Consider the following 13,120-nt stretch of genomic DNA (forward strand, 5'->3'; position numbering starts at 1 on the left):
AAAAAACATATATATATATATGAAAGTAGAAATGGAATATTATGGATGATAACATGCATGATTAAGCCACTATGCAGTATATTCTAGATGGGAAACCACATTTAGTATGTTGTGATGATGCTCAGGGGATGAATGTAAATTAATAAAAAAAAATTTCAGAAGAAAAAAAAAAGGCATTAAAAATACCTATTTGATGACTGCAGTAAGCTATATAGCCCAAGCTAGGTGCTACTTTATAGTATGTTCATTCTATTCACTGAGGTTTATGCCTAAAGTCAGACTTGTGTTCATGTATATTTCAGCTGTGCTTGCTATTGAAAATATTTAGATTTATTAAGATACTTAGTGAAACAATAAAATGGGGGAGGCAGAGAAAGCAACAATAGATACCAGACACAGTGTGGGAGGAGGGTGGGAGATGGCAGAGGGTGAGATAGGGAATCAAGGATGGGAAAAAAGGCAAAATATACAGGAAACAAGAAATGGAAAATTATGTGTTGACAATAACACATATGTTGATGTGCTTGATTGAGCCAATATACAGTGTATTCTGAATGGAAAAATCTCATTTTGTAAGCTATAATGATGTACAGTGAATGAATGTAAATAAATAAAGAAAAAAAATGTAAAAAAAAAAAAAGATGCTAGACTCCCACATGACTGACTGCGATTCAAGTCCCGGAGCTGGTGGCTTGACTGTCACACCAGGTGTGTGTATGTACATGCTCAAAATCCCTGAAGGAGAATGGAAGACAAAGGATTGCCACATGGCCATCCCTCCTTGGGCGTGATTTCTCACTTTTCCTCTGTTTCTCTCTGTCTCGTCTGGCAAGAACATGTGCCCCATGTCCAAAAGAAAAAAACCTATGTAATGTGATCAAATCCATATGATTATATTTCCCGTCTGTCTCAAAAATATTTTCTAACATTACCTATTATAGTTTTTTAATAAGAATGATTTAATCTTTTATTATCATTATTATTTTTTAATTTGCTACAGGGCATGTACAGAGAGAGAGAGTGAGAGAGAGAAAGCAAGCTGCCAGGTCTGGACTTGGGCTGCAGTCGGCCACGTGGGAGTCTAGTACCTTAACCACCAGGCCACGTGTTGGCCTCAGGATAGTCTTTCCTTATTCATGATCTCTAAGGACATTTAAGCAAAGTTTCTTCATTCTATAAAATGCTCTCAGTGATCTATCTGCATATACTCTTTTTTATTGGAGAGGTTTTCGCTATAGGGCGCGTGCGCTCGCCAGACAGACAGAGAGAGACATAGAGGCAGAAAGCGAGAAATCACCCCCTAGGGGGGATGGTCACGCCGCAATCCGCTCTCCTCCATTCTCCTCTCGGGATCTTGGGCACGCACGCACACGTGCCCGGCGTGAGTTTTAAGCCACCGGGTCCGGGACATGAACCGCGGTCGGCTACGTGGGAGTCCAGAGACATAGCCATTACGCTAACTGCTGCTTCCCTATCTGCATATACTCTTGATCAGGGTAGGGAAACTTCCTTTTCTTCCTCTTTTGATGTCAAGTTTAATCACAAGTAAGCACTGAACTTTATCAAATGCTGTTTTTCCACTTCTTGAGGTTAACTGTGCGATTCTTTCCTTCTTCGGTTTATGAATAAGAAGAGTTACATTAAAACATATTCCGTTTACACCTTCCTTACGTGCATGGGTGGCGCCTGGTTTAACCATAAAGCTATAGTTAAAGACTACCTATATAACTCAACTAATATTCCTGATTGCCACGTCAGTGTTTCTAAGTGGAAGGACACATAAGTTCCTTCACTTGTATTGTCTTTGTATTTTATTGGCCTCATAAAATAAGAAGGGCAGTTGTTGCTCTTTTTTTTTTTTTTTTTTTTTTTTTTTTTTTACTTTCTAGAACACCTGGTAGAAGGTGTCTGGAGACAGTGAAAGCGAAAGTGAGGAATCACCCCTGGGGAGATGGCCATGGCACCATCCCTTCTCCTCCATTCTCCTCCCAGGATCTTGGGCATGTACCCACATGCACCTGCTGTGAATTGCAAACCACTGGGTCCAGGACTTGGATCGCAGTCGGTCATGTGTGAGTCCAGAGACATAACCGCTATGCCATCTCCTGGCCCCTACAGGTTAGAATTTCTTTGCAAAGCTAGCTGGACTTGTGCTTTCGAAGAGAATGTCTTTGATTAGCATTTTCAGTCAAATTGCTTTATTTGTCCTTCCAAGTTGTCTATATATTTTGCCAGAAGTGGCTTTTTATAATTTCCAAGGAATTTATCCACTGCATGAAGCTTTTAGAAATTTACTAACATGGGGACCAGCAGTTAGCGTAATGGCTATGTTGCTGGACTCCCATGTAGTCGACCGCGGTTTGTGTCCCGGACCCGGTGGCTTAAACTCACACTGGGCGCATATGCATGCGTGCCCAAGATCCCGAGAGGAGAATGGAGGAGAAGGGATTGCAGCGTGGCCATCCCCCTGGGGGGGGGTGATTTCTCACTTTCTATCTCTCTGTCTCGCGAGTGCACACGCCCTATAGCAAAAACCTCTCCAAAAAAAAAAGAAAAGAAATTTACTAACATGTAATTATTCATAATATCTGAAAGGTTTTTGTTATAGGGTATGTGCACCAGGTGAGACACAGAGACAGTGAGAGGGAAAGTGAGAAACCGCCCTTTCAGGGGGTGGCCACACTGCAATCTCTTCTCCATTCTCCTCCTGGGAGTTTGGCCCCACACACACAGACACCCAGCATGATTTTTAAGCCACCAGGTCCAGAACTTGAACCATGGTAGGCTGTATCAGAGTCCAGTTCCTTAACCACAATGCAACCTGCTGGCATCATCCACTTCTCACTTGCACTCTCTGTGTCTCTGCCTCTCTCTGGCAAGCACATATGTCCTGTAACAAATTTCAAAATTATTATTATTATTTTTTTGGGGGGGAGAGGTTTTTGCTATAGGGCACATGCGCCCGCCAGACAGACAGAGAGAGACATAGAGACAGAAAGCGAGAAATCACCCAACCGGCGGGATGGCCATGACGCAATCCCTTCTCCTCCAGTCTCCTTTCGGGATCTTGGGCACGCGCCCGGCGTGAGTTTTAAGCCACCGGGTCTGGGATGCGAACCGCGGTCGACTACATGGGAGTCCAGCGACATAGCCATTACGCTAACTGCTGGTCCCTCAAAATTATTTCATAGGAAAATAATTCCTATAAAAAACCCTTGATTGTAATTTCTTCTCTTTGTTGTGGAGCATGTGTACTCATGAGAGAGAGAGAGAGAGAGAAAGAGAGAGAGAGAGAAAGTGAGAAAGCAAGCTGCCTAGTCCAGGACTCAAACCATGGTCGGCCATGTGAGAGTCCAGTGTCTCAACCATCATGCCACCTGCCAGCCTTGATAATTTCTTCTCTTCAGTTTGATACTTTATGTGCCTCTCTTGATCACTCTTAGAAGTCTACATTATGAGTCTGTTAAGAATCAGCTTTTGGTTTTATTAACCATCTTACTTTTTTACTCTCCATGGATTTCTGCTTTTGCTTTTATTTTTTATTTCTCTTTGTCTATCTGTATCTCTCTCATTTCCCTCTGTGGTTTTTACTAGTTTTTGGATTTGAATACTCAGCTCATGAGGGCTGGCCTATCATAGCTCCTGAAATGTACATACTACTTTAAACATTATTAAATAGCTTAAACACATGGTTTTGTATGATACTGATTCTTAACAGTGTAATAAGGTCTTTTTTTTTTTTTTTCTTTTTTTGGAGAGGTTTTTGCTACAGGGCGTGTGTGCTCGCCAGAAAGACAGAGACAGACAGAGAGACAGAAAGTGAGAAATCACCTCCCAGGGGGGATGGCCATGCCACAACCCCTTCTCCTCCATTCTCCTCTCGGGATCTTGGGCACGCACACACGCGCGCCCGGCGTGAGTTAAAGCCACTGGGTCCGGGACTTGAACTGTGGTCGGCTACATGGGAGTTCAGCGACATAGCCATTATGCTGACTGCTGGTTCCTGTAATAAGGTCTTATAATAGACTAGTGGGGCCAGCGGTTGGCGTGGTGGTTAAAGCGCTGAACTCCCACATGCCCAACCATGGTTCAAGTCCAGGACCTGGTGTTTTGCTCTCTCTTTCCCCACCCCTCTGCCTCTCTCTCTGGTGACTGTACATGCTTTACAACCAATTTAAAAACAATAAAAATAAAATTAAAGAATTCTTTAAAAAATAGACTATTATAGTTTGTGCTTATAAATGTACTTTTTCTGTTTGCTAGGCACAGAGAAACTTACACAGTTAAGAATTTATACCACTACAGAACTGAGCCTGTCAGTTACAGTACTTAGAAGGGAGTGCTAAAATATTCAACCATAGCTGAGTGTCTGTCTATCTGTCTGTCTCTATATATACTTTTTCTCCCATGAGTGTCATGCACACACGCACAAAGAGAGAGGGAGGAAGAGAGAGAGAGAGAGAGAGAGAGAGAGAGAGAGAGATTGATTCCTAATGGGTTTTGAACTTTGTTTGTTGTGAGTTTCAAACTGCTGGGTCTGGGATTCAAACCACAGCCAGCCACGTGGGAATCCAGCCTCACAACCACCATGCCACCGCCTGTTCCCCTAACAGGGGCCAGCTATTGATGCTGCTATTCACCCCAGCCTCAGACAGCCTGCATCTTGGGCACATGTGTGCTGGTGTACTCAGGGAGGTCTTTGGACACAAACCTGGAACCTTCCCATGTGGGTCAGCCTCGAGGAGAGCTGGGTTTCATCTGTGCCACCCTGCAGCCCCTTTCCATATTTTTGTATGTTGAAGTCTAACTTGGCACAGTGAGATAAAACATGTAACTTTTAAAAAACAGTGTGACTTTTGGGACCATCAGTTAGCATAATGGCTATGTCGCTGGACTCCTACATAGTCGACCACGGTTCCAGTCCCGGACCCGGCGGCTTAAACTCACGCTGGGTGCGTGTGCATGTGTGCCCAAGATCCCGAGAGGAGAATGGAGGAGAAGGGATTGCGGCGTGGCCATCCCCCCTGGGGGGGGGTGATTTCTCGCTTTCTGTCTGTCTCTCTGTCTGGGGAGTGCACGCGCCCTATAGCAAAAAAACCTCTTCAAAAAAAAAAATAGTGTGACTTTTTTGGGTAAAAATGTGTCACTTTTATTCTAAGGTAAATCATGACCTATTTCTTAACTGGAGCAATGGCCAGTCATACAGATGTTCATAGTATCATTCTTCTTTACAATGCACATATGAAGCCAGCAGGTGGCGTGGTGGTTAAGGCAATGGACTCCCACATGGTTGACTGCAGTTCAAGTCCCAGACCCAGCAGCTTGAAACTCATGCCAGACATGTTTGTGCGCATGCCCCAAATCCTGAGGGACAAGAGACTGTGGTGTGGCCATCCCCTGGGGGTTGATTTCTCTCTTTCTGTCTGTCTTTCTCTGATTTCTCTCTTTCTGTCTCCTATTACATACCTTACAATACAATAATTTTTTTTAGCTTCTGCTATAGGGTGTGTGTGCTCACCAGAGAGGGGCAGACAGATTGAGAGATGAGGATTCAAGAAATCCCAGTGGAGATGGCCACGCCACAATCCCTTCTCCTCCATCATCCTGTGGGGCTTCTGGGCACGTATGCACACACATCTGGAAGTTTTTCAAGCCACTGGGTCTTGGACTCAGACTACAAAGTCAGTCATGTGGGATACAGTCACGTTAACCACGATGCCTCCAGCTGCCCCACAATAATGATATTTTAGAGTATGCATCATCGCTACAATTGGAACCAAAAAAAAAAAAAAGCTAGTTTTCATTTCCAAAAAGTAATTGTGCTTTTTAGACAATGATAGGGAAGAAAAAAATGAACATAGCCGATGTGTTCTAGATGGGATGGTGGGAGAAACTCCTTTTATTATTTTTATTTATAAAAGTTCGTTTATTTATTTCTCCTGAGAGAGATGGGGAGGAGAGAGAGACGTGCAATCCCACTAGGATTTTCACGCTGCAATCCACCCCGAGTCCAGCCAGCCTGGATCACGGGCATGCGTGCTCCCAGCCTACTGGGGGAGGTGAGGGTGCACAGCAATGACCTTTACCCTGTGGTCATTACCACAGCACCACCTTGTCCCGGACTCTGCTTTTAAACAGAATTTTTCACAAAGTTATTTCGGCATTAAATAAAAGTGGGGCAAAGGTGGGGCAAGTTGGTGGTGGCACAGAGATATTGCAATTGAGCCCACAGGGGGAAGGTTCTGGGTTCACTTCCTGGGGCCTCTCCGAACACGCGGAATGCAATGTACACATACATGCCATTGACCAGGCTGTATGAAACTGGGGTGGACCACAGCATGAAGACCCTATGGCAGGGTGCCTGTCTCTCTTTCTCATTTATAGATGAGATAAATAAGTAAACTTGAAAAGAAAAAGTTGGGAGACAAACTTGACCATGAAGGGCAGACGGGCTTCTCTGCAGAGACTACAGCAGGATCTGGACTGCACAGGGAACAACCAGCGTCCACGTGTGGCGATAACGCAGCTTGCTTACCTGATCAGCACACCAGTAGTACAAGGAGAGGATCGAGATGCCGAAGACCATTCCAGGCCAGGGGAAGTCTCCACTGATGGCGTCTCGGAAGATATGGAAAGAGTCTGGGCGAGGGATGTAGCACTGTGGGTCTGCGGTCCAGTTTCCATCACTGACCACACTTGGTATGGCGTGGAAGAACTTCTTCAGCAGCCCCTCGTATCCTTCCACTTCGCTAAAGGCTTAAAAACACCACAATGTTGATCAGTTCCTTCAGTAACACGTGACTGAGGGACCGAGACTGCAGAATGAGACCCCCTTGACTGTATCTCATCTTTAAGGTGCAATGGACGGACCCATGGTTAAGACCCTCTGCGCCCAAGGACAGAGCAGCTGGAAAGAAGGGTTGCTGGCTGAGTGCCTAGCACTGCCCCACATTCCCACTTGTGGCTGTAGAACCCCTCTTGCCAGTTGTACTCCACTCTGTGTGGTCTAGGTGGGCTTTGCCAAATTGTCCTCTCTTCCCATCTGGTATGTCACCTAGGCCTGGCCAACATCCTCTGTTCTTTCTGGGCAACAATGGATGTGTGAGGAATGAACTTGAGACTCAAACCGGGCTACAAGGAATTGGCTTCGGGATTTTTCTGCTGAAGGAACCAAAAAGACAGCTTCCTTCTGCTGGGTTCTACATCAGTAAGGTATTCAGAGTGAGGACTGTTTGCCTACCTAGTTTACTCAGCGCCCTGGCTCTCACCAGGATTGAAGGTAGTGTGCCCCCAGAGTTTTAGCTGTGAGCCAAGAAAGTACTCATTTGCCTACACCCATTTTTTTTTTTTTTAGAGGTTTTTGCTATAGGGCACGTGAGCTTGCCAGACAGAGAGATAGAAAGCGAGAAATCACCCCCCAGGGGAGATGGTCACGCTGCAATCCCTTCTCCTCCATTCTCCTCTTGGGATCTTGGGCATGCACACACACGCGACTGGCGTGACTTTTAAGCCACCGGGTCTGGGACGTGAACCGCAGTCGACTACATGCGAATCCAGTGACATAGCCATTATGCTAACTGCTGGTCCCCCTACACCCGTTTTGAGCTAAAGAGCCATGATAAGTTAGCTAAAGAATCTTGACTTAGGCATAAATTATATTCTTTTCCCTGCCATGCCAGCAAAACACTTATAAAACTTCGTAATTGAAAATGTCTTTGGAGCCTGTGGCATTTCTAAGTCGTGTTAATTCTTAACACGAAAGAAAAACATTTTTTTTAAAGGCACTAAAACATCTATTTAACTAAGAGCAATAGTTTTCCACTGTGTGCCCCAAATCCAGAAAGGGTGGAGAAAGGATTGCACTGTGATAATTCTCCCTTTCCACCCCTCTCTCTGTCTCTCTCTGGCCAGTGCATGTGCCCTCTGACAAATTAATAAAAAAAAAAAGGAAGTTATATCATTTATAAGGGACTTCTAGATATCAATAAGTAAGACGCCTACTAGAAAGAGAATACAGGCAGGTAATTCACAAAGGAGGAGATATGAATAAGAACAGCCACTAAGTATACAAGATACTCAACCTCACCAGTATCTAGAAACTTCAAATTAAAACGAAAATGAGAAATGAGACATATCTTTTTAAACCCTATTAGATGGGCAAATTTACAAAAAGAATTGTTTATTTAATTTTATTCACTATCATTATTCTTCTTCTCACTTTGACCAGAGATAGACAGAGAGAGAGGGAAAGTGGGAAAGCAAGTTGCCAGTTCTGGGACTCGAACCGTGGTCAACCATGTGGGAGTCTAGCACCTCAACCACCAGGCCACTTGCTGGTCCCAAGATGGGCAAATTTTTAAAAAGTCTTAAAATGTCGGGAACCAGCAGTTAGCGTAATGGCTATGTCGCTGGACTCCCACGTAGTCGACCGAGGTTCGAGTCTCGGACCCGGTGGCTTAAAACTCACGCCGGGTACGTGTGTGTATGTGCCCAAGATCCCGAGAGGAGAATGGAGGAGAAGGGATTGCGGCGTGACCATCCCCCCTGGGGGGTGATTTCTCGCTTTCTGTCTCTATGTCTCTCTCTGTCTCGGCGAGCGCACGTCCCCTATAGCAAAAAACCTCTCCAAAAAAAAAAAAAAAAGTTTATCAAGTGTTAGCTGGGGGGTAGGGATTAGGAAAAACACACATTCCATGCATTGCTGAAAATGTAAGTTAGCATAGCCATTTTGATTTTGGAGAGTAACTTAGGGTATCTCTGTTAGAAAGAATTTTTTTCCCTTTATTTGTGAGCATGTGGGAGTGAAAGTGAGAGCAAGACAAACATTTTCCAGAGTGTCTGGTCACCCTGTGATCCCTTTCCTCCATTCTTTGGCCTACTGCATCTTGGTCATTTGCAAGAATTCCTGGTGCGTTGCAGAGTGACCAGGCTGGGGATTCGAACTGCAGCTGCCATGTAGTATCTGGCTTTTCTCTCTCTTTTTTTTTTTTTTTTCCCGAGGGCGCGTGTGCTCACCGGAAAGACAGACAGAGAGACAGAAAGCGAGAAATCAGCCCCTTAGGGGGGATGGCCATGTTGCAATCCCTTCTCCTCCATTCTCCTCTTGGGATCTTGGGCACACATGCACATGCGCCCGGTGTGAGTTTAAGCCACCGGGTTCAGGACTCGAGCCGCAGTCGACTACATGGGAGTCCAGCAACGTAGCCATAACGCTAACTGCTGGTCCCTCTGGCTTCTCTTGAGTAGTGTGTCACTGCCGTGCCATAGAGATGGCTCAAACATGGGGTATCTCTTGACAAAGCTGGGTTTACTCCAAAAGTGCAAAGGTAAATTAACAATCAAGACCATGTCGGTGTAATTCACCATGTTAACAGAAAAAAAGGAGAAAAGTAATATTATCATCTCTGTAGATGTGGAAACAAATACTTGATCACGATTCAAAAACCATCCATGACAAACAATCTTAACAAACCGGGAACAGAAGGGAATTTTGTTAGTCTGACAAACAATATCCACTAAAAATCAATAGCCAATATTTTTGTTGTTCTTGTTTTCTCCTAAAATGGGAAGAGGCAAGGATGCCTGCTGGCTTTCCTTCTAGGCGGTACTGTACTGGAAGTCCCGACCAGTGCAATAGGCGAGAACAGAAAGTATCGAGTTTGAAACGGAAGGAAACAAAAAGATGATTTCTTGGGAACCAGCAGTTAGTGTAATGGCTATGTCACTGGATTCCCACGTAGTCGACTGCGGTTCGCGTCCCGGACCCGGTGGCTCAGAACTCACGCCGGGCGCGTGTGCCTGTGTGCCCAAGATCCCGAGAGGAGAATGGAGGAGAAGGGATTGCGGCGTGACCATCCCCCCTGGGGGGGGATTTCTCGTTTTCTGTTTCTATGTCTCTCTCTGTCTGGCGAGCGCACGCACCCTATAGCATAAACCTCTCAAAATAAATAAATAAATAAAAGATGATTTCTTGACCTGGTGCTGGTCACCAATGTGTGTTCACTTTGTGATAACTCACTTGGTTTTGCCCTTTGATTTACACACTTTTCAGTAAAAAGTTCATTATAAATACAAAAAATAGAAAAGATGCAGGCGATCTCTATTCATGCTTCCTACATGGTACTAGGCTGTAAAGCCTTTTGTCTTAAGAGAGATTTTTGCTATAGGTTAAGAGTGCTCACCAGAGAGACAGAGACAGAGAGAGAGAGAGAGAGAGAGAGAAATCACCCCTCAGGAGGGATGACCACACTGCAATCCCCTCTCCTCTATTCTCTTCTCAGGATTTGGGGCATGTATACACACAGGCCCAGTGTGAATTTTAAATTGCTGGGTCCAGGACTCAAACTGCGACTGACTACATGGGAGTGCAGTGACGTAACTATTATACCATCTGCTGGTCCCCCAGGCTGTAAAGCCTGTTATTTATTATTTTTTTAGAGAGATTTTTTTTTTTTGGTTATAAGGTGCATGCACTCACTGAAGAGACAGAGAGCAAGAACTCACCCTGCGCCCTCCCCCCCTTCCCCCAAGGAGAATGGCCACACCGCAATCCTCTCTCCTCCATTCTTCTTTCAGGATTTTGGGCACACATGCACACATACGTACCTGCTATGAGTTTTAAGCTGCCGGGTCTGGGACTCAAACCACAATCAACTACATGGGATTCCAGTGATTTAATAATCATCATGCCATCTGCTGGTCCTAAAGCTTATGTTTTGATTCTGTTAGAATATATCTCTCATACAGAAAAATGTGTTTGTATATGTGAAGAGTATCTTTGGAAGGATATATGCGAAACATCTAATACTGGTGTCTTTGGGAAGTGGACCGGACAAATGGATGGTGACCGATATTTCATTGTGTACTCTCTTGTTTACAAAAACATTAAAAATGAAATAATAAAGTAGAACGTTCGTGGGTTCTCTTGGTAACTAGTTTGAAGGACAACACTCATTTGGCTGTATAAATTGTTGTATATTTTAAAAATAAAACAATGATTGCCTTCCTTTATAGTGACTTGCTTCACAACAACAAACTCACCTGAATATTGCAATTAAAATTCTCATTCAGTTTCTCAGTAAAGACTATATACTAATTTAGAAATACAACTGCCAACCTTCTGTGGAATATTCCACCTACTTCTAAAGTTTATTTTATTTGGATGCCATTATCTTTGGGAATGGACTTGGCAGGCTTTGAAAATGTTGGTATTTAACGCAAGCACACAATTAAACACAATGGTTCACTGTTTGATAGTTTATAGTTTTGTCACTCAAATTAGGCATTGCTTCCCAGTGCATTTGCAAATGATCGTTTCTGGGACCACACCGGACACAATTTTGTGTTCCAGCAACATAGCACCGAGGACACGTCATGGTGAACAATGTTTCCTGAACGGAGAGGCTGAGGACTGTGTGATTCTGGGTGATGCTCTCTGTTCTCATTCCATGAGGCCCCAACAACATGCTCTGTGGGCCCACAATCCTTCTATTGTACTCATTTCTCATTTCCATATATATTTTGTTAACCGCCTAAGCTCAGAGCTTTTCCTTCTAGATTTCTGCAAGACTAATCTCTGATCCGCGGTAATACCAACCTTGCTGAGTTCACATTCATAGTTATGACAAGAAACTTTCATCTTAAGGCAAGTCTACTTTTCATTACAGGCACTGTATGTATTGTAACATGTTAGTTCGTATGTTAGGCTTTGGCATTAGGGTGATCCAGCTCTTGGCGTACCTCGTGGCCAAGATACTTAACTGAGACTCAGTTTCCTGTTCTGTCAATGGGTATAACAAAACTAATTATGCTCCATGGAGACTGTGAGGACTAAATGACACCATATAATGATGGCTAAATGCCTACATGGCACCCGATACTCAATATCAGCTATTATTTTCACCCTTATAATAAGCACCTGCTTATTAAGTACTTAATGTATCGGAGTGTACTTTGTGTGGGAGATACTACGGCCCTGGTTCTTAAAAAGTTTTGGACCTGGGGCGTATGATTTATGTGAAACAATCAGTGAACAATTAAAATATGTATAAAAAAAGTGGGACCAGCAGTTGGCGCAATGGCTATGTTGCTGGACTCCCATGTAGTCGACTATGGTTTGAGTCCCAGACCTGGTGGCTTAAACTCACGCTGGGTGCTGGTGCGTGTGCGTGCATGCCCAAGATCCCGAGAGGAGAATGGAGGAGAAGGGATTGCGGCGTGGCCATCCTCCCTAGGGGGGGTATTTCTCGCTTTCTGTCTCTCTGTCTCTCTCTGCCTTTCCGGTGAGCACAAGTGCCCTATAGCAAAAACCTCTTTCTCAAAAAAAAAAAAAAAAAAGTATGTAAAAGTTACTTTGTGTGACAGCGATGCGAGTCCAGAGAAGAAAGATGCGTTGATAGAATAATGACAGAATTATGTACTCAAGGAAGACTGCCCAATGACTACGACAGATGGGTTTCACTGAGAGGTCAAAAAGGGACTGTGTTAGGGCTGGCAGTGGCATGGTGGTTAAGGATGCTGGACTCCCACATGACCGACTGTGGTTCAAGTCCCAGACCTGGCGGCTTGCTTTCTCACTTTCTCTCTCTCTTTACTTTGTCTCTCTCTGGTCAAATTAAAATAAATAATAAAGTTTAATAAAATAATTTTAAAAAGATTTGCTCTCTTAAAACTCTACTGTATTAAATGGGATTCATTATTATAAATAAATAAATAAATAAATAAATAAACGGACAGGGGCTTCCACCTAGAGCGAAAGAGCCCAGATAAAGGCACAGAGGTGGAGATGAGCAGGGTGTACCAAAGCACAGGAGTTTGTCACCTCTACTCTAATTCCTTGACCCCACTTTCTCCCGAAGGGAGCAGAAGTCACCTTCCAATTTTCAGCATGACTTCCAACAATACTCTTGGGTTCCAAGGGCCTCTGTCTCCTCTCTGTGAGATGAAGGTGCTGATGGCCCCAGGTAGCTCGAGTCAAATACTCCAACCGCAGGGCCCAGTCTTTTTAGGTGTTACTTACCATAACCCATTAACAAGACTAATCCCAAGATCATACTGCCAGCGTGTAAGATATCGGTATAAACTACAGCTCCCAAACCACCTGCGGAGGCAAAGGGAAAGA

The 13,120-nt window shown here is 44.2% G+C and overlaps 1 protein-coding gene across 1 annotated transcript in view; it reads right to left on the reverse strand.

The window, feature by feature from the left end:
- Nucleotides 1-13,120, reverse strand: part of LOC102491644 (sodium/glucose cotransporter 1) — a 74,177-nt gene that overhangs the window by 31,792 nt on the left and 29,265 nt on the right. The window contains exons 7-8 of the mRNA XM_006157180.1: nucleotides 13,019-13,099; nucleotides 6,536-6,756 (exon numbers count right to left, since the gene is read on the reverse strand). Of these exons, the coding sequence (XP_006157242.1) occupies nucleotides 6,536-6,756; nucleotides 13,019-13,099 (302 nt within the window). The remainder of the gene's footprint in view (nucleotides 1-6,535; nucleotides 6,757-13,018; nucleotides 13,100-13,120) is intronic.

The sequence above is a fragment of the Tupaia chinensis genome, unplaced genomic scaffold (assembly GCF_000334495.1).
Source record: "Tupaia chinensis unplaced genomic scaffold, TupChi_1.0 Scaffold000531_1, whole genome shotgun sequence".
NCBI lineage: Eukaryota > Metazoa > Chordata > Mammalia > Scandentia > Tupaiidae > Tupaia > Tupaia belangeri.